Here is a 20,489-nt window from a genome sequence, read left to right on the forward strand (position 1 = left end):
GAAGCTAGTTTGTGAACAGCTAGCCCGGATAAAGATGAAGAACTAGAGGAGGAAAAAGAAACTATCCTGCCTGTTAACAACCGGGCTGACGTTTGTGTTACACTTTGTTATCGTACCGACAATAGAGCGGACAGTTTATATCAAATGTAGCGTTTAGTAAAACTTCCTGTCGGGCTGAAACACGTTAAACGGCAGGCTAACGCTTTCTTTACAACTTACACTGTAAATGTCCGGGTTGGGGTGTTGCTCTTTTATGTCCTAAAATGTTAAAACTAATCCGATAACTTAAGTTATTTTTTTTGTTGCAGCATGGATTGATGTTCGCGCTTAAGCCGACTTTGCTAACTGCCTTTTGCACACAAGGTTAAAATTAGCTTTAGCCAGCTAGCTCCCCTCCAGCTGCAGCTCTCCCACTTTCTTATGCTGACTTGTCAGGACAGGTGTGCTGAAAGTAGGCCAGGTGTGGCGTGGGACAGATAGGGGGGACTGAATCAGTGCTCTCAGAGTAGTACCGAGTCCTACAGTCTACTTCAGGGAGTTTTTTGTTACTTTAGTGGAGCCGGAGGTGGGACCATGCTGCTCTCTCTGGTTGTGCACACATACTCGCTGCGGTACTGGTTTCCAGCCACGGTCATGCTGGGGACAGCGCCTGCTTATCTGCTATCATGGGGGACATGGCGCTTGCTGTCAACTGTCCTACCAGCAAGGCTGTATCACAAGTTGGACGACCGGTTGTACTCCATCTACCAGAGTATGGTCCTCTTCTTCTTTGAGAACTACACAGGAGTGGAGGTGAGTGAGCCATCCTTTTAGCTTTAGTTTATTTGTAAGCGGCATAAAATACAGTTGAATAAAAGAAACAACAAAAAAAATGTGTCAGGAGAGGTCAAGAACCCCCCGCCCTCTCCCAACTTCCCAACTTCCCAACAACACACAATAACGAAAGCGATGAAAAACAAGCTTAACATAGCATCATACAGTAAATTACCACAAAGAGCAGAAAAAATAACCAGTAAAAAAAGAAGTACAGATAACACAATACAAAGTGTAGATGAAAAAAGGAAAAAAATGACAGTTTCCTTTTAAATCATTATGATTCCATGTCTGTACACTGCGATATCTGAAGTAAAACTGACCATGTTTTATTTTATATAACAGAAGGTGAAGCTGATCAACCTGTCTAGTATTATATAAATGAATCTGCGAATTAAATATAAAGAAACTGTATTATGTATTATGGTATAGAAGATGGTAGAGACGTGTATTTATATATAAACACGCATATCTGGTGAATATTTATGTCATATACTGAGAGAATATTCAGTTTACTGAAAAGTGGAACAGAGGCCTCATCAGAGAATGAGAGAGTTGCCAATCTTATAAATTGTATTTATTTATTTATTTTTTGCAGCAAATGAAGTTTAGGAAGATTGGGAGGGCATGATAACTTACTACTGGCCTAAGTACTTCACTGTACCTTAAAACAAGTACAACAATTTTTTAATCAAAAACCTTTCAGATGGTGTAAGCGTATTTTTTGTATTATTTGGAGGCACTGATGCAGAGGGACGTGTGCTCAGTTTGCTGTGTTTCTCTGAAGTCGACCATCATCTCCTTGGTTTTGTCGACAATGAGCACCAGATTATTGTCACTGCTACAGCCCACCAGGTGGGACCTCCTCCCTGTGCAGTGTTTAATCATTTCCACTTATGAGCCCCACAACTGTGGAGTCATCTGCGAATCTGACGATGATGTTACCCACTCATACCTCGTCTGATAAAATATGACTGGCTATTCCTGCAAGCCTTGAACTTGCAATTAATATTGCATGCAAACCATTTAGGGCATTACTGCAGGTGTACGCGTCTGCTGTGATTCTTAAAATAACAAAATGTAAAGTGGAGCCAGACATTGAGGCTGGTAAACAGGATCTTGATGAAGCAGTTGCACTGCAAGAAAGTCTGCATTCTTTTGCCCTTATGTTACCACGGTTCGTACGTTAAAGTATGCAGAAAAACAACAGCTAAAATGTAGGAGTTCGGACTTGATGTGCTTTGTTTAAAAAACGTTTAGATCTTGCCTTGTCTTTTTTTTTTTTTTAAACAAATATGCAAAAACAGCCTGAACTGCAAACAAATCCCAGAGGCAGTTCAAATATTCAGCAAAACAAGAGAAATAATTATCTTAATATAGAATCACTATGCAAACTATTGACACTGCAGGGGGTATGTAATAACTGTTTTTCCCCAATTGTTTTTATTTGTGAAAGCAAAACAAGTACATTTGCATATCACCATATTCAAAACTCAAGAAATAGTAAAAAATAATAAAAGAAGGAGAAAAAAAACACAAAGGTAAAAAAAACAAACCCAAAAGAACAACTTAAAATACATTAAAAAGTAAGTAAAATAAATAAATAAAGGGAAAATAGGGAGTTAAACATTGTAATTTAATGGAGTAAATGGGATAAGCTGATTAGAGAGGCACCATCATACCTATAGATTGATTTAAAACCAACAGATTATAGGTATAACAAGCAGGAAAGAGTTTTGGAGGAATGGTTGATAGGTGATCAAAATACTCAATAAATGGTCTCCACAACTTAAAGAAGCAATCAGTCACTCTTCTGAGAGATTTTCAAGATTTGAAAAAACATCACATCACTAAACCAGATTGAAAACACAGGGCTGGCTCCTCTTTCTATGAGAGTCTTAAAGGCATTTAAAGCTTTGTATCAGTCTCTAATATCTCTAACTTGCGTTCTCTGTCTGCAGATTGTTATATACGGAGATATACCAAAGAACAAAGAGAACGTGATCTACCTGTCCAATCACCAGTGCACAGGTAATACATCCATTTGTATATTGATATATCAGTGTTGGCATGGAGCACAGATTGCATCTAATCTCTCCCAAATGTTTTTCCTTGCAGCTGACTGGATCATCGCTGACATGCTCGCCATCAGGCAGAGCGCTCTGGGCCACGTCAGGTACGTCTTGAAAGATGGACTCAAGTGGCTCCCGCTGTACGGATGGTATTTCTCTCAGGTAATGCAACTGTGTGAGTATTTGAATGTCATTTTGTAGCTGATTTTAAAGATGTAAACCTGAATCACATTCCCCACTGCTGTTCTCATCAGATCCTGTTTGTTTGTTTGTTTGTTTTAGCACGGAGGAGTGTACGTGAAACGAAGCTCAAAGTTTAATGAACAGGCGATGAAGAAGAAGCTCATCACTGAGACTCAATGTGGAACGCCAGTAAGTTCACTTTAGACATAAAAAAAGCCCATTGACTACATGCAAATTTACTCTATGAGGCCTTATTTTCCAAATTTTCTGATCATCACGAACTTGCTCTTAAACTTTCCCCATTTAAATTCACTGCAGAGCTTTCTGTGATAATCTTCCCAAAATCCAGTCTACAAAAATTCCTTCTTGCCCTACTTCTAATTAAAATGTTTGTGTGAATAGTTGCTCAGAGTTTGAACAAACAGAACATCCAATGACGCCAGCAGCGAAGAAATAAAATGGATAATCAGATATTGGATGCAGGAGAGTTCAATTGCAGTGTGTTATTGTTGTTGAAAGGGCTTGTTTACAATCACTTTTTGGGGGATTTAGATGTAGAGGATTAGTCTCTCTCTCTCTCTTTCTCTCTCTCTCTCTCTCTCTCTCTCTCTCTCTCTCTCTCAAATTCAAATCAGCTTTATTGCCATGCATGTTTGTCACATTGTTGCCAAATCAACATAACAGATTATTAAATGATTAAATACATTGCAGAAATATGTTTTAGACACATATTGTTTACAGTCTGTTTTAGTTACATGGAAACATTTAGTGTGGAGTTTGTTTCTCTTCATTTATGACGATATTTAACATATTTTGAAGCTAAAACTGCACATTGACTTTTCTCTCCACATATATAAGACCATTTCTGAAGATGTGGAAAATGGATAAACTCAGAACATATGTTTATTTCTATTTTTTCAAAGAAAATGTTCTCTTAAATCGTTGTATTCGTCACAGTGTAGTAGGAAGTGAGATTCAGTCTTGACTTGTCTTTGATGACAGTCAACATAGGCTGTGTCCTCTCAGTCTGTACATTGTCAATGTTTTCCTTTGTATTATATCTGTCACGGTGGTCAGGTATTCTGCCAACATGTATTCTCAGTTCAGGGTCAAATAAAATTCTATTTTACTTTGTGATTTAGTAATTTCGTTCCAGTATCTGATATTTTTTCTTTTTGTTTTGCGATGATTTGGTTGGGCCGGATTCTTGAGTGTCTGTATGAAGCTTGTGTTTCAGGATCAGCTCTCTCTGTCTGACCTTCCATCAATATTTTGCAGAATATGAAAAAAAGTGATTCTTACTCAGTACTACTAATTGCAAAGATACATTTGCGAAAGTGTGCAATTTTCTGTTTGTTGACCTTGCATAAAACACAGATTTTGTGGTTGATATCTTTCTTATCTGGCGTTACTAAAATGGAGGAAAGAGGACTGAATGCAGCAGTACGTTGAGTCTACAACACTAAGAGACTCGGCTCTCAGTTCAGTTGCAACTTAAGTTGATTTAAAAGAACATGGTGATGAAAACTGTGTATCCAGGTTTCTTGTAAACCGCGTAAGTTCAGCACGGCGTTTGGTTTCCGTGTTCAGAGAATCCCGTCAGTGTAGGAGACTCCATTTTGGCCAGTTGCAGCAAGAGCCAAACACCAAAGAGGCTTTGATTTCATGTGTTTCTGTTCTCTTCCTGCAGATGTACCTTGTCATCTTCCCAGAAGGAACTCGGTATAATCCAGAGCTCAAGAATGTTATCGCTGACAGTCAGGCTTTTGCTACGAAAGAAGGTACCGGCATGATGGCAGCCATTTACTGCTGTACTGCTGCATCCTAATTCAGCACAGCCCACTCAGTCTGTAAAACAGCTGACAAAGTTTTCCTGTGTTGACCTGTGATCACCATCACAAGCTACTATTGGACCAGTGAGCATCACGTGCAAACAGATTCATAACAGTATTTATTTCAAAGTTAAGTTTTCAGTTTATATTATTCATTATTATAATAATGTTTTACAAAGTTCAGAACAAAGTAGATATTGTATAAAAACACTGTTTTTAAAGATAGGATTTTGGCCATTTTTCCATACCCCTTTATTGAAGTATTAATTTGCAGAGCTTTATAAACAGAATCTGTAACATTTATTGACGTTGTCATTGGTGTGGTGCCAGGACTTGGTTCACCTAAAACTGCTTTTTAAATATTACAATTTTTGCAGCTCAAAGTTTGAGGACTGAACAAACTTGGTTGGTTGATAAGATGATGTATTGCTCACAAAAAAATCTGTTTACAAGAGATGTCTCTTCTGGTTATTTTTGTAACATGAGGAAGTGAAATTAACTGATTAAAATGGTGATTGTACTAAAATGCAATGCAAATTTCCATATAGCATTACCATCTTATAGCCAAATACATATGTTGCGTCAGCACGGTTATTGTGATGCTGCTGTTGGGCAGTGTGGTGTTATGATTGACTCACACTGCATCCATTCTGCAGAGATTAAGCCTATCTCCGGACTGCAGCTCTGAATATCACCTTCCCCCATTAATCCAAATAAATCGCTGTGGAGAGCCGACATGTGCACATGACATTATCTGCTATTAGTGAGGTATTAGTGAGCAGAGGGTGGTGCCACGTCCACAGAGAGTGCAGTAACTAACCAAAACACAAGCATTCACTTGGAATTACTCTGTTTTTATAAAATGATATATGTGTTTATTTTTAAGGTATTTTAAAGGGGATTAAATATGACATGATTATCAGATAATAATCTTCTGTCCCTCTCCATAGGGCTGGGTATCCTGAAACACACACTCACACCCAGAATGAAAGCCTCTCACATAGCCCTCGAGTCCATGAGGGACCACCTGGGCGCCGTGTATGACGTCACAGTGGCCTATGAGGGTACGCTGGATGCCTCCGGTCAAAGAAAACCTGCGCCATCGATGCCCGGTAAGCAGGCATTCAGCCACAGACATGTAGAAATCTTAGTTAAAGTTACATTGTTAGGCCTGCACAATTATTTGTAGCATTATCAAAATCTCAGAATTGCCCAGCTTCATGATCTAAATAACAGGAGCTGCAGTCTTTTAACAAAATCTACAAAATCATATTTTTGACCTGAGGCACATGTGAGGCACGCTTGTTTTGCATAGACCCCAACAAAAATCACATATAGACCCCAACAAAAATCACATCATTTTTGGAAAATGAAATACAAATATTATCATTCACATTACAATGTGTGACTATTGTTGCAGTATGTCAAAATAATTGCAATATGATTTTTTTTTGCATGTTGTGCAGCCCTAGAAACCGCATGTTTTTTTTCCCTATATTGCATTTCTCCCTACATGCATCCCCACTAGCTGGAAAGAGTAAAATAATGTTCTGTTGTGTATTTTAACATGTTGAGTCATGAATCCTGAAGTTTCCATACCGATGCTATGCCCCATTACTACTTTAAAACTGCACAGTTTTGAGCAGTGTTTTTGTTAAATATTGTTAATGGTCATGGGAATTTTTATTATAAGTCCCTGAAAAGTCATCAAAAAGTTTTGACATCACTGGTTTTTTGGAAGGATCTTTATGCATTTGGCATTTTGTCTCGCTTTGTCTGTGTTTCTCTCAGCACCATTTCTGCCATCTTTGTAGCTTGCAATTGTGCTACTACCTGAACACTACTTTTTTACAAAGTCACAACATCTATACCAACCAAGATCCCAGACTGGATTTCCCCTCTAACTGTCGTAAGAGGTGAATCAGGGATAAATCAGGCCGAAACTTGTGTGTAAAATAAGTCTGTTCAGCAACCTGTAACTCTCCTCTTTCAGTAATGATTTAAAAATGAATGACGCTTGCCCATTGTATTGCTTTCCCTGACTTGGAACGTGCCATCTTTGATGAAAAACTTATTTCCATATTGAATTTCAATCATGGTACAGGAAGAATCAACATAACAAGAACACTCACTGATACCGAGTGTGATTGTAAATGGCCGTGTACCTGATTGCAATTTTAAAAATGTGTGTAAATAGCAGTTATTAATGAAGGAGATGTGATTTGTTTTTAGCATCACAGAGAGACAGAGGCAGCATTTTAACACTTGTTATAAAAAAACAGTCTGTCAGCTAACAGCAGCTGCAATCTGCCTCCAGTGTGTCCACAGACACACAGGCACTGTATCATCTATCCTGCAACATTGTCTACGCTCACTCAGTAATTAATCACACAGCAAACATTACCTGTCAACGGCCGCGTCTTCCTGTAAACAGCATGACTCCATGTTTTGGAGTTTCTGATTACTCTGTGTTCCCGCTTGTTCGACAAGCTCTGTTTGAATGTTAAAAAAAACAACATCCCGTTTCATTCAGGAATAAACATCAATGTGTTTCTAGCAAACAGAACAGAGAGAATAGAAAAGCATTCTTCTCGTCATCACGCACTTCCTGGCCTCATGTGGTGAAGGTGACTTTAGTGATTTCACGAGGAAGTGACTCGAGGCTGCGTTCGCAGTGCACACTCACATCCGAGTTTCACATCTGACAAATATTTCTCCGCTGTATGAACAGTTTAAATCACGTCAACTCATTGTGATGGTGTAGTATTGCACCCAGAGGTACGTGTCACATGTACTATGTGACTTGAATTTGAAAACTGATCACAATTGATTGTCAGTTGGAAGAGATAATAGATTTGTTATTGAGTTTGGAAAATGAAATGTATTTGAGTGTTTTTAACCTCTCACTGCAACGTCATAATATGGTCATTCCACACCAACCCACCCAGGACCTCCAAGCTCATGTCTGAGATTTCCGTGTTACTTAAAAACGTTTATTGAATTAATGTAACGTTGCAAAATCCTTTAGCTCTACTCCAAAAACTTATTTTAAAAATTATAAACATTTGATTTTTGGCCCCCAGAGGTCAATTTAATCATTTTTGAGACTGTATTTTAAACCTCACCAAAGTCATCATCACCGTCAATATGCAACAAACTGAGCTTTTACAAGCTCTAACTTGTAAACTTCCTCAACCAAATAAAAAATAGGCTCAACAGGGACACAGAGATGAAGAACTTTGAAGTCAACATATCTACCTACTAGATAACATGAGAGTAATATTACAGCATGAAAGAGTAATATAACGGCTTTTTTATGTATATCTGCAGTTAATATAAACACTTTCCCATAAAAAGGTTTCAAAGAAATTAAAAGGATCCCTCCTAATATATACAAATATACAGTCCAAATATCTAAAGTTGGGCATTCAGCTCCAAAGCTACATTCAGCGAGGTCTGTGGCACTCATTTTCCATACAGAAAAAAATAACCTAGATTAATGAAAACTACAGGAATACTACACAGAATCAGTATTTGATTGCAAAAAACGTTTAAAAAAATTAAAATAAAATAGTGGAGATATTAAATTTTGAAAATTATGATTCTTCTTAAGGATAAAAAAAAATCATTTGATTACTTTAAAACATCCAGTAACTACTACATACATAAATATCCGTAGCAAATGATCCTTAAGCTAACCTTATACAACTTATAGTCCAATCCAGTGAAAGACAAGCAATTGGTGAAGCTTAGAACACACTCACAAAAATGATGAAATTTAGCTCTCAAACTTCACAGATTAATGATTAAAAAAGTATTTGAAGCAGAGATATAAAACTTTGTAAGACCCCATGAGTCTATGTGAATGAATGAATTTGACTTGAGTTGTTTTTTGGAAAAAATCCCTGATAATAACTGGAAAATTTCTTAATTCTAGGTGAGTTGACATGGAATGACCCAGTAGGAAATTGTTATTCAAATTTCAAGCAATTCACATTAACTGATTATTGTTACCATGTCCAATAATCAAAAAGCTTAAAAAAAAGGAAACAATAATTGCATTTTTTTTTTTAGTAATAACAGACTTTTTGAACCTCTATTGTAGCCAGTAGCTGTTTGGGTATTTGAGCAATAAATGTGAAAAAACATAATTTAAATTATCATAACGAATAAAGTTGCAGTGCTCCGACTTCATTTTCATAATGTTAGTTTCACCAAATTACGCTACAGCACCACAAAACCACAGTACATTCATTCACTCATTTTTGTAGCCAGGGGAGGATGAATCAATTGGCTCTTTGTAAATTATTTTAGGCATTTATAGCTCCCTGTCTGGAGTCTGGAGCTGAATGTTAAGGATAAAAGTCTGCAGCTTGGCAATTTTGCACTCTCTATCATGTGTTATTTTCCAGCTGTGTTAAATAACTCACTGACATCAAACTAAATAAAAGCGGAAGTTTTTTTTCTTTTCAGATCAGATTCAGTGTCAGATTCAGTGATTGTTGATTGTTTTTCCCAGGTCGTCAGTTACTAATGCACGAGACTCACTATCGTCAGTCTCTTACCCAGAATTACAACCCACACCTTAAACACTTTGGATAACAAATGATCTACAATACCAAGTGCTTCTTGAATGATATGAAATGAATTATCTCCGTGCACCTCTTCAGTAGCTTCTCTTTGTACGTTGACACTTCGCAATATTATTAAAGATTCATTTTCAGCTGTGCTAGAAAGGATTTGGATCGCGAGGCAGTTTGTTACTACAGAGCAAAGAGCTGATTTCCTTCTTCTATTCCAGGAAGTTGTTTTTAAAGTGTGTTTTGGAACATTGTTCAGCTCAAAAACACACGACCTGCAGGAGAGGCTCAGATTGTAGTCTTTTCTTTTAATATTTCTTCCTGTGTGTTCTTGCAAAAATAAATCAGGCGTTTGTTTGTCTCTCCTCCTGAGCCTCCGTCTGCATGAACCGTCTTCCACTGAGTCGTCAGTGTTTATTGAAGAGGCGCATTTTCTGTCTGAGGGTAGATTTAAATCTCTGCAGCAGCTGATTGAGGCGCTCTCTCCGCCAGTGAAGCGATCTTTCGCTGCAGACTTCGATCATGTTTCCTCTTTTGGCCGCAGTGCCAGGTTTCCTGATAATATTGCGTGTTGTGGAAACAGGAACTTGAAGGTCTCTGGGGATACACGTGTAGCCTTGAGCGTTCACACTTGGTTACATTTTTATGTCTGACCTTCTCAGACACTTTTCTTTCTTTGCTCAGTGCTCTGACAGCCTAATTTAGACTTGATACTAAACATTTTAACATTTATTTTAGCAACATTTATAAGTTGTTGCCGAAATTGAATCTCATCATACAAATAAAGAATATTCAGTAGAATGCTACATTTAGTCTTAAATTTTACCCGACTTGCTTTTTGGACTCAGTTATTAAACCGTGGTGCAGCAGTTTGACCAACGAGCTGCTGTGTATAACCAGTCTTTACTCTCTTGAATCAAAGGGCCCTGGCATCACGGCGTCATAGCAGCTCCGCTCTATCATTGTCGCCTCAATTTGTTTCGCAGTGCTTACTTTTACGTGCCGTTCTGCTGAAAGGCTTTTCCTGTTTTTGTTTAGTCTCTTTATTTTCTGTGTTTGACAGAATTCCTGTGCAAAGAATGTCCCCGAGTCCACATACACTTCGACCGCGTGGACATAAAGGAAATTCCTTCAGAGCCACTGTTTTTCCGCAGGTGGCTACACGAGCGGTTTGAAATCAAGGACCGGTAAGTGTGTGTGTGTGGGTGAAACAATCAATCATTTAAAATTTCAATTGTTATGCAATCAATATGTACTCCACAGTGATGTTTTTTAAATGTTTTGCTTCCTAGCGTCTAAATAAATGAGATAATAAATTCTTCCTGTTTATTCTGAAAATCTGATTATGTACGGCTCCTTTTAGACCAGTGGTTCTGACTTGTTTTTGTTTTCAAATAAAACATACAGAACTTAGAGCTGAAATGGTTGTGGGTTAGATCTGCAACTATTATGATTATCTATTTGTAGTTCCAAGTCATTTTTTTAAAGGAGCTCTACATGATATTCAGAGGTTGTCAGCACTCGGCTCTCAACATGGAGAGACGGTGAGAACAGCATTATCAACGGCAACAGTGCTGAGAGAGCTAACAGCGTTCTGGCCCTGACGCACGCAGCTCTCTCTCTGTTCATTAGCGTTAGGTAAATATCTTTTGGGTTTTTCTAACATCAGGTTGTGATGTTCATTTGCTGACTGGCTAACAAGCGTCTTAAATCCATCCTGTTGGTCTTCCAGATTACATTTTTAGGTTTTGCACTGTTGGTCAGACTAAACAAGACAAAAGAATAAAATGTTTTATAAACTAAACAGTCGGTCGATTAATCAAGAAAATCATCAACAGTTCAATGGACAATAGAAATAATAATTAGTTGCACCCCTACGATCATTTTACGTGGGGGACATGGCAGAAAAAAGCCCAGAATGACTGATATAACACCAAATGTGAATCACAGTGGTGTTTTGAAATGATATTGAGTATATAATTGACATTATATATAACTCAGTATATTTACAGTAGAAAGTGGTGATTTATGGACAAACACAACAACACGCTACAAAACTCCCCGGTGTGATTTGGGTGCAGTTTTTGTGCTGTCACTGCTGTAAAAACCCTGATGCCTGTTTGTCTGACAGATTTTCGCCATGCTTCTCCCCACTTTTGTAGCTGTTGTGCTTTTCAAAGACAAGCTGAAATCCTAAGGGACTTATCTGTCTTTTCAAAGGCTGCTGACGAATTTTTACGAGTCGGAGGATGCAGACAAACTATGCAGGTTCCCCGGGGAAGGAAAACGTTCTCCTCTGAACCTTTCTAAAACCCTTCCGTCAGTGATGATCCTGGGGGGGCTGACACTGCCATTACTGCTGACGGAGAACGGCAGGAAACTGTACGTGAGAACCTGGGTGTACGGGACGCTGCTGGGCTGGCTGTGGGTGAACGCGTTTCCTTAACAAAGAGGGCAGAGGCTGCCACGATGAGACGCACAAAAGACATGGAGAGACGTCACCGTTTTCCTGTATCGCCACAACACAAGGTGTGTTCCAGATGCAGCGCAGTATCTGATAAGAGGCTCAGAGATTTACCCCACATGTCTGGTTCACTGTTGACCTTGAGCTGCAAGCTGAGCGGAGATACGGAGAAATGTTAAGCTTTTTGTGCTACTTGTTCCCTCGCGTTATTTGGATTTGCAGCCTGAAATGATGAGAAAACATGAGTGGGTTTGGTGAAAAGCATTTAGAATTCTCTAAAATACCCGTTACTATCTACTATAAAATAAAAATAGCTATATACTTCTCTTAAAATAAATGCCCCAGTCATTAGATTTAGCCAAATTAGTATTCATGCATGCTCACTTTTCCATCAAACATTGGCCACTTTAAAGCTCTTGTAAGACTTTTGAGTACAACGTGTTTTCGTACTCTGAAAACACGTTTAATGATCACATTCAGCTGCTGTATGTAGCTGACACAGTACACCAGCCTACTGATGATGGATCATTAATTATTAAAGTGCACTGACTCATTGACGTTGGTTGTAATGTTTTTGATGCCAAGTTCTGGGTCAGGAGGTTTATGCACTTTGCTCATTTAAAGAGACGTTTTTACATGAGAACATGAATAGCATGCAGTCCTCTATAGGGGCTCATAAACATGACACCAGCTGCATTGTTTACCATAAACATTCATCTGACATCACTTTGTTTTATATATTAATGAATGTAGCCGCAAAACACTCTCATTTATGCATATATGAAAGAGTATTTTTTTTATTTCCAACACCCAAGATTTTACTGATATTGATAAATATTGATAAATTCAGTCTATTGAGTTTGAGTTATAGAGTTTTGAGTCTTTGTCGCAGAGCACTTGCAGATGCCAGTGAGCTCATATGGAGGAATGCAGATGTTCTGCCACTAAATATTGCTTTAATCTCAAAACGTCACACCTGCATTTTTTTTAAGCCGAACCCTTTTTTTGTTGTTGTTGTTGTTTTTGAGTCGCCATGACTGACGTGAACAGCAATTTTTGAAATTGGTCCCATATTGAGAGAGATGGCTGCAGCCGTGTAACGCCTGCAATATAAGCATATAGGACAATTGTGCAATGTCAGTGTTTGTCCATTAAAAGTTGATATTTTTGCCACAGACAAGCTCAGATTCTAAGTATCTAAAGTGTGTCTCTACCTTTCGCTTGATGCAAAATGTTTTTTATTGTGTCTAAATCTTGCTCAAGGGGACGTCCCCGTTTTGAAATCTCAGGACACGTGACTTGCTACAGGAAAACAATGCAGGAAACCAGGACTGTACAAAACTTAAAATTATGTTAGTTGAATCTTTTTCGGCTGATCCGTATGAATATTTAACGATTTGGGGTTTTTCCTTCATATAAAGGCTTAAAGTTCGAACTGGCTCAGCGGGACGTAAGGTGTGACAGCGGCAGCCATTTAATATAGTAAGCAAGCTAACTGTGTTAATGATGGGTTGTAAATGTGCAACATTTTTTGTCGACACTATTTATCAAACAAAAGCAAGAGACTGTATTGTATTAAGTTGCTGTAAGCTGTAAATTTACCAGTAAGCAGAAGAGGGAAGATAATGTTATTTTTCTCCTTTCCTCCTCTGTGACACTGCCTACATGTCCACAGCTCCCTGTACCAAAGAGTGGCGTGAAAATTAAGAGCGCTCACTCTGCCCCAACAACTCATGACCAAAATGTCCCCAGAAAAACACTGCTGCACACTGACAAGCAAAGAAAAAATGACTGCTCGACTTGAAGCGATCTCAGTCAAAGTGAGGGGTGTCGGACTGATTATTCGAATCTCGGACATTCAGGGAGTAGCCTGACAGGAAATGCGAGTGAAAGGGAGTTGTCTGTTGTATTGCAGTAAAGAAAGCGTATCTGTAAGTTATCTAAAAGATTTTCAATGTTATGTTTTTTTGTTTTTTTTTAACTGATATTGACAATGTGGATGAGGCTTTTGAAATCGATGGCTGTCCAAATTTATTTGGGCTAGAGCATACGTGTTGTGAGATTTCAGAGCAAGACATCAAGAATAACAAACAGACTGGATGAAGGAAAAGGTAGAGAGACACTTCAGGCACTTATAACAATCTGAGCCTGTCTGTTGCAAAAATAACCAGTTTTAATGGCCAAAACTGTGATGGTGCACCGTTGCCTCATCTGGTTACATTGCAGGCGCCGTATAGATGAAGCTCTCGCTCTCTTAATACTGGACCAATTTCAAAAAAGTTGTTCACATTAGTCACTTAGACACAAAAACATGAGAAAATAAGGTCCAAGTTGAAAAATGTTGAAATAACTCTTTAAAATGTAAGTCATTGCCAAAACCTGGTGTATTTTCCACAATGTTGTACGTGTGTTTTAAGTTGAGCAATACTTGTTTGATGCCAGCCCAGATGACAGCAAAGAAACTTGGTCTTTTTTTTTTTTTGGCCTAAATACATTATCCTTTTTTTGTATAATGGTTCCATAACTTTTATATGCATTTATTACTTTGAATACCATGTTACTACTCACACAAAAGTATCTACCTAGCAAAAAGATGACAAAGCCATGTTAACAGTATATCACAGGATCCTGTGCACTCAAAGCCATTTGTATTATAAATGTCACTGTATTGTAAAATGCACTGTAAGTCCATTGTTGTTGTTTACCGTAATGAAACCATTGCATTTTTCCACGTGTCACTTTACATGTCAGCCGTCTCGTCTAGAGTTAGTCCGCAGTGTTTTTTCTTCATGTGGATGGTACAGTAAGTCTCATAGTTTTTACATGTCGCTCCAATACCTCACTTGAATAATCCTTCCTCGTTCTTAAATGACTCTTGTCAGCCATTTTATAGTCATTTTTATCCTGACAAGATCAGACTGTAACTCATCAGGAAAACTATGTAGACAGTATTTAAATGCCAACTGATTTTGGAAATGCGTGCCTTCTCTTTGGAGGAGTTGGTCCTCAGCCCTCTCAGTGGGGGCCACAGTGGCTCTTTCCCATCAGGTGACTGCATGAGGAGCTGCTGCTCACTGCAGCATGTGGTCACATTGTCTACGGTTCATAGTGGCTTATTTTGCTTGAAGAATGCATTGATTTACACTTTTTGAGGACTATACAATGAAACCTTTAATGTATGTAAGTTTTGGAAATGGGGTCAGAGTGAAATAAAGTGGTTTTCTTTGGAGAGAGTCAAGTTTTCTGTGTTTTCTGACTGTCCTGAGTATGTGATTAATGTTTTACTGCTGGAATTAGGCTGATTGTTGACTAAGTTAACCATGCACACCCAAGAAGTCATTTTTGTAATTGCACATCCGATGAAAATGTTTAAATGTTTCATGCACAGTTTGATATTTTTCTGTAATTTGCACCTAACTTTTTTTTATGTAATGTTTAAAAACTTCATGTTAAGAGCAAGATTTTAAAGTAAATCCTGCAGGTCTAAGGGCTTGAGCTGCCTGAGGGACAGATTATTGCCAGATTAAATTTGCTGTTTGGCCAATTTTGACCACCCACCTCCACACCCCACCTACTGTTCACTGTGTATTGTGTATGTACCATATTGCCTCCACGTCTGTATTAATGTAAGTACAGAGACCAACCAGTGCTACTATGTTCAAATAATACAGTTTATTTTCCCTAGGTTTTATGTGTGTTAATACATTTGCAGCACATTCATATTAACAAAAGAACATTAAAACATTTCTATTTGTTAGTGCGATCAAAGCAGCTAACTAACTTTAAAAACAGGGAGCAGTAAATGTATATAAAAATGAACTGCATGGTAACTGGGCCTCTAATTGAGATATATATATATGTGTATGTATATGTATGTATGTATGTATGTATGTGTGTATAGCCAACCCCCTACTCTGATAAGTACAAGACAATTAACTGAGTGACAACAAATCAAATGACAAATACCCTTTTTTTTATTTGTTTATTTATTTGCTTATTTCAGTGAGAAAAAAAAATCTACTGGTATAGGTTTTAATGTTGTGAAACACTACTGTCCCACTTTGTCAAATGTCAGCGAACACAGCACGAACCAAACGGCGCATGCGTGTTACAGTCTGTGCAGAAACAAGGAAGTGCAGTCGCAGTTGGAGGGTAACGTTTCTAACTGCTGCTGCTCTGCTGTTTGGATCAGAGGTATGTAATATTTACCAAGACGAATTAAAGTACTAAATAACAATGACAATAGTATTTATTATAGAATATGTGCGCGTAGAGCTGTTTGTCTTTACGCATCTGTTAATGTTGTTTTATGTTTTTACCACTAAAAGTCTCACAGCGACATCTAGAGATGTGTCAGACTTCCTGCAGGAAAATACTCCTAAAAACACGGTCAAAGTACTGAAACTAAAGTAAATCTGTGCTATAAAGTTTAAAAGAAGGTAAATTGTTGTCAATAAACTATAATCTAGCAAGGCTGCTCTCCTGGGGGTACAAATTGTCTCATGAATACTTCAGTTTTAGAGCTGAATTATTATTATTAATTTTTTTTGTAAGTTTGCTATTTAGCATGAAGCCCAGGTACAAACAAAGGACTCTCAACTAGACTTAATCTAAAGTGTGCTTATTAAAATGTACCAAATGTGTGATGTTAGTCCCAGGTTAAAAAAGCACTGGAACCAATAAGTACCAACCAATAAGTATACCTAATACACTTAGTAGAAATGTGATAAAAGCATGCTATTTTCAATGGACTAACAAAATACTTAATACACTAATTATTTGCTATAAGTGCTATTAAAGAGTTACTAAAATACAATTAAGTGCTCTTGACTATTACTATTTTGAGACGCACTTAAATATACTATTACTTATTACTAATGCTGTACTTCTAAAAATTGTACTTCTCTCTACTTTAAGTATAGTTCAATAAATCGTCAGTCAACTGTAAGTGCGCCTATAATATATAATACATGTATTTATAATTAGAGTAAAATGTGTTAAAAACATTTCAAGTATTATTTTAATTTTTTTTTTTGAGTCGACTTAAATTATAATTAAAATATTTTTCCAGTAAAAACAAGTTGGATTTAAGTATATTTTTTAAAAGCACAGAATTAAAAGCCACTTAGATGTATTTCATTAACTCTTTAGTAGAATACAACATAAATTCAGTATATTATAAGTACATTTCTAAATAGCACACTTTTAGTTTATTAATAATGTGCTCATGGAAGTATACTAAGTGTCCTTCAGCTAACACAATCTTTTGCTTGGGCAGCTACCTGACTCTGTACTGTGCTTTATGTTCACAGCTTTGAGATGGCGGTGGACTGGATTGGGTTCGGCTTTGCCGCAGCCATTGCCTTTGGAGGATTTATGGGATACAAGAGAAAAGGTTAAAAGCTTTTCATTTTGGCAAAAAGCTCAACCAAAGGAAATTTTCTTTCTCATTATTTATTTGTTAAACAGCTGATGATCATCATGTGTCTCTGTGTCGCTGTAGGCAGTGTGATGTCAATGATGGCGGGTGTAGTTTTTGGTGTGTTGTCTGCTTACGGTGCGTACAACATCTCTAATGACCCAAAGGACATCAAGGTGTCATTGCGTGAGTATGGCTGCACTCCTCCTCCTAGTTAGCTTTTTTTTCAGCAGCTCCTGAGTTAGAGAATCAACATGTCGTGGTGTTTTGTTTCTTTTAGTTACTTCTGGAGTCCTCGCACTGGTGATGGGATCAAGATACAAGAAATCGGGAAAATTATTGCCTGCTGGTATCATGGCAGGGCTAAGGTTAGAGTCCAACTTGCTCAACGTGCAGTAAAGTTCATTGAGCAATCACATTTGTGAAGTTTTGTAACAGCTTGTTGCACACTGGTAAATCTGATGGTTTTTGATCTGTTTCTTTCTCACAGTTTGTTGATGGTGTTTCGACTGCTGCTGCTCCTCATGGTGTGAATGGAGGAATAACGCTTTCTTTCAGTGCGCTGTCTGACTCTCAATGAACAAACCTTGTTTTAAAGGAAGCATCATTCCCAGTTGTCTGTTTTGTTTGGTAACTTTAATGTGACCAGAAACTTTGCAAAAGCCATGAGTGAGTGTTTAAGAGATTTAAGATTATGTATTGATCTACTAAAAACTTGGTGTTTCTTCATGAGCATGTTAACAAATGAATCTCTCGTGTTTTGAGATGAACAGATGTACGTGAGCTTTGTGGCTGGTATTGTTTGTGTTGGCAGGGCTTTGCTGCGTACACTGCCACTTCAGTTTAACAGGCTGCAAGGTTTGTAACCTCTAATATTCATCTTACTGACCAAGTTTAAAGAATAATGTTTTCTCGACTGCTCACATACCATGTTAATCACTTTGAAAGGACTCAAAGTTAGTATGTTTTTTGTAATAATAGCAACACTAAATAAACAGATGTGATTCTTAAAATAAGACTTTTCTTTTTATGTACATGATGTGATTATAATCCAAACAGAGCAAAAAAAAACAGCAGTTTTTTCAAATTTTCCTCAAAAATAAACCATTTATTTTGGAGATTTTTACAGGAAAATGCTGAAGAGTTGCAATGGATGGTGCAGTATTTATTTCAGTATAAACCAGCAAATATAATTGATCCACATATTGAACATGCTTGTATAATTCCCTTGTGAATGACTTAAACTGCTGGTGTGAGGAATGAACTGGGTTCATGGCAGTGGTAATGTGATGTTGAACACCTCCATGATGGTCTTTACGTACTGCTCATCTGGCTGCGGCTTCCTCTTGCTGCCTGGCTGCAGGAACTTCCTGATGGCGGGAAGCTGCGTCATCCTGCCCTGAAAATCCTGGAGGGGAAACACAGAGTCATCCTTAAACAGAACAATTAGCAATCAGGGTGTATTTTTATTATGATTAATAACAATATTGTGGGATTTCATAGTGGAAAAGTTATGTTTTTGTGCTGCTGTAATATCCAGTCTCATCGAGTATCTTTTACCTTGATGTTGGGAAAGTTGGCAAGGATTTCAGCGAATTTCTCCTCCAACATCAGGGTGCATTCAAGCAGCTGCACGTCTGCACAGCTCAGCTTACCTCCGACCAGGTACACATGCCCAGTCAGCACCTGAGATGTTTGTCAAAGACACACAAAATCTTGTTTAGTTAACAAATAATATCGTCAACAGGAGCATTTTACATCTTGTGTTTTTAATCAAGATTAATCAGTTATTAGGCCACAACATTTCATGTTTACAGTAATTATGGTGGTACCTTTTCAAACACAGGAAGGTAGCGCTCTTTTGCTTTACTCTCAATTTGCTCCAGTTTTGGTTTTGGATCTGGGGTGAAGGGCAACATCATGATCATTTCCATGAGATCCATCAGTCCCTCTGAGTACATGTTGATCCTGAGGGTAAAGCATTCAACCGCTAAAATCACATGTTAGAACAAAAGACACACTTATGATTACACTTTTAAAAGAAATGGACCATACATGACTCGGTCTTTCAGATCTTTTCCATGGAGATTGTACTTCTCTGCAATGTAATTCAAGATTGCTTTTGTCTGAATTAGTTTCATGCCATCAATTTCCACCATGGGAACCTGCTGAAACATCAGAGCTCCATCTGCAGAAGAAACACAGCAGCATGTCATGCAGACAGCGACACACCCAAGAGGTAAACCAGTAATTTTCTCTGCCGTAAATGGTTGTATCATCCCAGGTTACACCATAGGTAGGCCAAAGTGAACAGATAAGCACCTGGGAAAAAGGTCAGAATGTCACTTGTAAACAGACCAGAGTCCAAAGGTTCGCTTGCTTTTTGAAACCAACTCACCACTTATGAGTTTCAAGTACTGGTCACGAGTTGTCAGATAAATCTCATCAAACTGTGAAAATGAGATTACATGACAGATTTAGTGCACATTCTGCAGGTTTTAGGTTCCTAAAATGAACCAGAACTTTAATATCACACTAACCTCAACTTCTGCAACTGTCAGAAGCCAGCGGATTGACTCCATTCTCCCTCTACCATTAATGTAGTACAACAAAACTTTTCCAGACATGGTTCTTATATTTTGGAAGTATACCGTTAAATCTAAAAATGAAAAAAAAGTAGAGTACAAAAGAGTAAATATTACATTTCTTTCTCAGTGCAACTCTGCAAACAAAAAGTTAACAGAAAGTAAGATGAATTTTCCTTTGTCATACCTGTGCACAGTCCAAGCTGAAGTGAGGAAATGAGGGTGAAGTGCGTGGTCAAATAAAGTTAAGCTGTTATATAAGACTAAAGTGTCAATAAAAAAAATAAAAGAGAAGGTGGGCGGAAACATCTGAAGTCTGTGACTGGCTGGCCTGTCCAATAGAAACATGTCTCATTACCATGTTGCCGGTAGAGATCATTGGAGAAAAATGAATAAACTGGCATCATGGGGGAAAAAAAGGCTGTTCCTTTGTCTATTCTTTATGAGCAGGCCTGCTTTTTTTGGTATGGAGTATTGTTTATACTGTAGTTTTGCCACTTTTAAATTTAGCTGTGATGGCCGTGCTCACAGCCACGGAAAA

General features: G+C 37.9%; 3 protein-coding genes across 3 annotated transcripts; 2 read left to right on the forward strand and 1 right to left on the reverse strand.

The window, feature by feature from the left end:
• Positions 1-15,171, forward strand: agpat5 (1-acylglycerol-3-phosphate O-acyltransferase 5 (lysophosphatidic acid acyltransferase, epsilon)). Its single transcript, XM_042501709.1, has 8 exons — positions 1-792; positions 2,775-2,844; positions 2,932-3,047; positions 3,168-3,257; positions 4,759-4,849; positions 5,851-6,012; positions 10,544-10,667; positions 11,701-15,171. The coding sequence occupies exons 1-8, from the start codon at positions 574-576 to the stop codon at positions 11,924-11,926; spliced, it is 1,098 nt and encodes a 365-aa protein (XP_042357643.1). The 5' UTR covers positions 1-573; the 3' UTR covers positions 11,927-15,171.
• Positions 15,172-16,064: 893 nt separating this feature from the next.
• On the forward strand, positions 16,065-18,376 carry tmem14a (transmembrane protein 14A). Its single transcript, XM_042501711.1, has 5 exons — positions 16,065-16,138; positions 17,257-17,339; positions 17,448-17,549; positions 17,644-17,731; positions 17,854-18,376. The coding sequence occupies exons 2-5, from the start codon at positions 17,264-17,266 to the stop codon at positions 17,894-17,896; spliced, it is 309 nt and encodes a 102-aa protein (XP_042357645.1). The 5' UTR covers positions 16,065-16,138; positions 17,257-17,263; the 3' UTR covers positions 17,897-18,376.
• A 64-nt stretch (positions 18,377-18,440) lies between these two features.
• Positions 18,441-20,217, reverse strand: LOC121954312 (glutathione S-transferase A4-like). Its single transcript, XM_042501710.1, has 7 exons — positions 20,136-20,217; positions 19,904-20,022; positions 19,762-19,813; positions 19,419-19,551; positions 19,196-19,331; positions 18,924-19,049; positions 18,441-18,771 (listed from the first exon to the last, which is right to left on the reverse strand). The coding sequence occupies exons 2-7, from the start codon at positions 19,988-19,990 to the stop codon at positions 18,634-18,636; spliced, it is 672 nt and encodes a 223-aa protein (XP_042357644.1). The 5' UTR covers positions 19,991-20,022; positions 20,136-20,217; the 3' UTR covers positions 18,441-18,633.
• Positions 20,218-20,489: the final 272 nt, after the last annotated feature.

Source organism: Plectropomus leopardus, chromosome 15 (genome assembly GCF_008729295.1).
Source record: "Plectropomus leopardus isolate mb chromosome 15, YSFRI_Pleo_2.0, whole genome shotgun sequence".
Classification (NCBI taxonomy): domain Eukaryota; kingdom Metazoa; phylum Chordata; class Actinopteri; order Perciformes; family Serranidae; genus Plectropomus; species Plectropomus leopardus.

Excerpts from the sequence above, each read along its gene's own strand:
- LOC121954312 (XM_042501710.1), bottom strand. The coding sequence starts at position 19,990 with ATGTCTGGAAAAGTTTTGTTGTACTACATTAATGGTAGAGGGAGAATG. Across the intron at positions 19,050-19,195 it reads ACCTTCCTGTGTTTGAAAAG|GTGCTGACTGGGCATGTGTA; the intron begins GTACCACCATAA and ends CAAACATCTCAG. Across the intron at positions 18,772-18,923 it reads CCAACTTTCCCAACATCAAG|GATTTTCAGGGCAGGATGAC; the intron begins GTAAAAGATACT and ends TTTCCCCTCCAG.
- agpat5 (XM_042501709.1), top strand. The coding sequence starts at position 574 with ATGCTGCTCTCTCTGGTTGTGCACACATACTCGCTGCGGTACTGGTTT. Across the intron at positions 793-2,774 it reads AGAACTACACAGGAGTGGAG|ATTGTTATATACGGAGATAT; the intron begins GTGAGTGAGCCA and ends CTCTGTCTGCAG. Across the intron at positions 2,845-2,931 it reads GTCCAATCACCAGTGCACAG|CTGACTGGATCATCGCTGAC; the intron begins GTAATACATCCA and ends TTTTCCTTGCAG.
- tmem14a (XM_042501711.1), top strand. The coding sequence starts at position 17,264 with ATGGCGGTGGACTGGATTGGGTTCGGCTTTGCCGCAGCCATTGCCTTT. Across the intron at positions 17,550-17,643 it reads GGACATCAAGGTGTCATTGC|TTACTTCTGGAGTCCTCGCA; the intron begins GTGAGTATGGCT and ends TGTTTCTTTTAG. Across the intron at positions 17,732-17,853 it reads GGTATCATGGCAGGGCTAAG|TTTGTTGATGGTGTTTCGAC; the intron begins GTTAGAGTCCAA and ends TCTTTCTCACAG.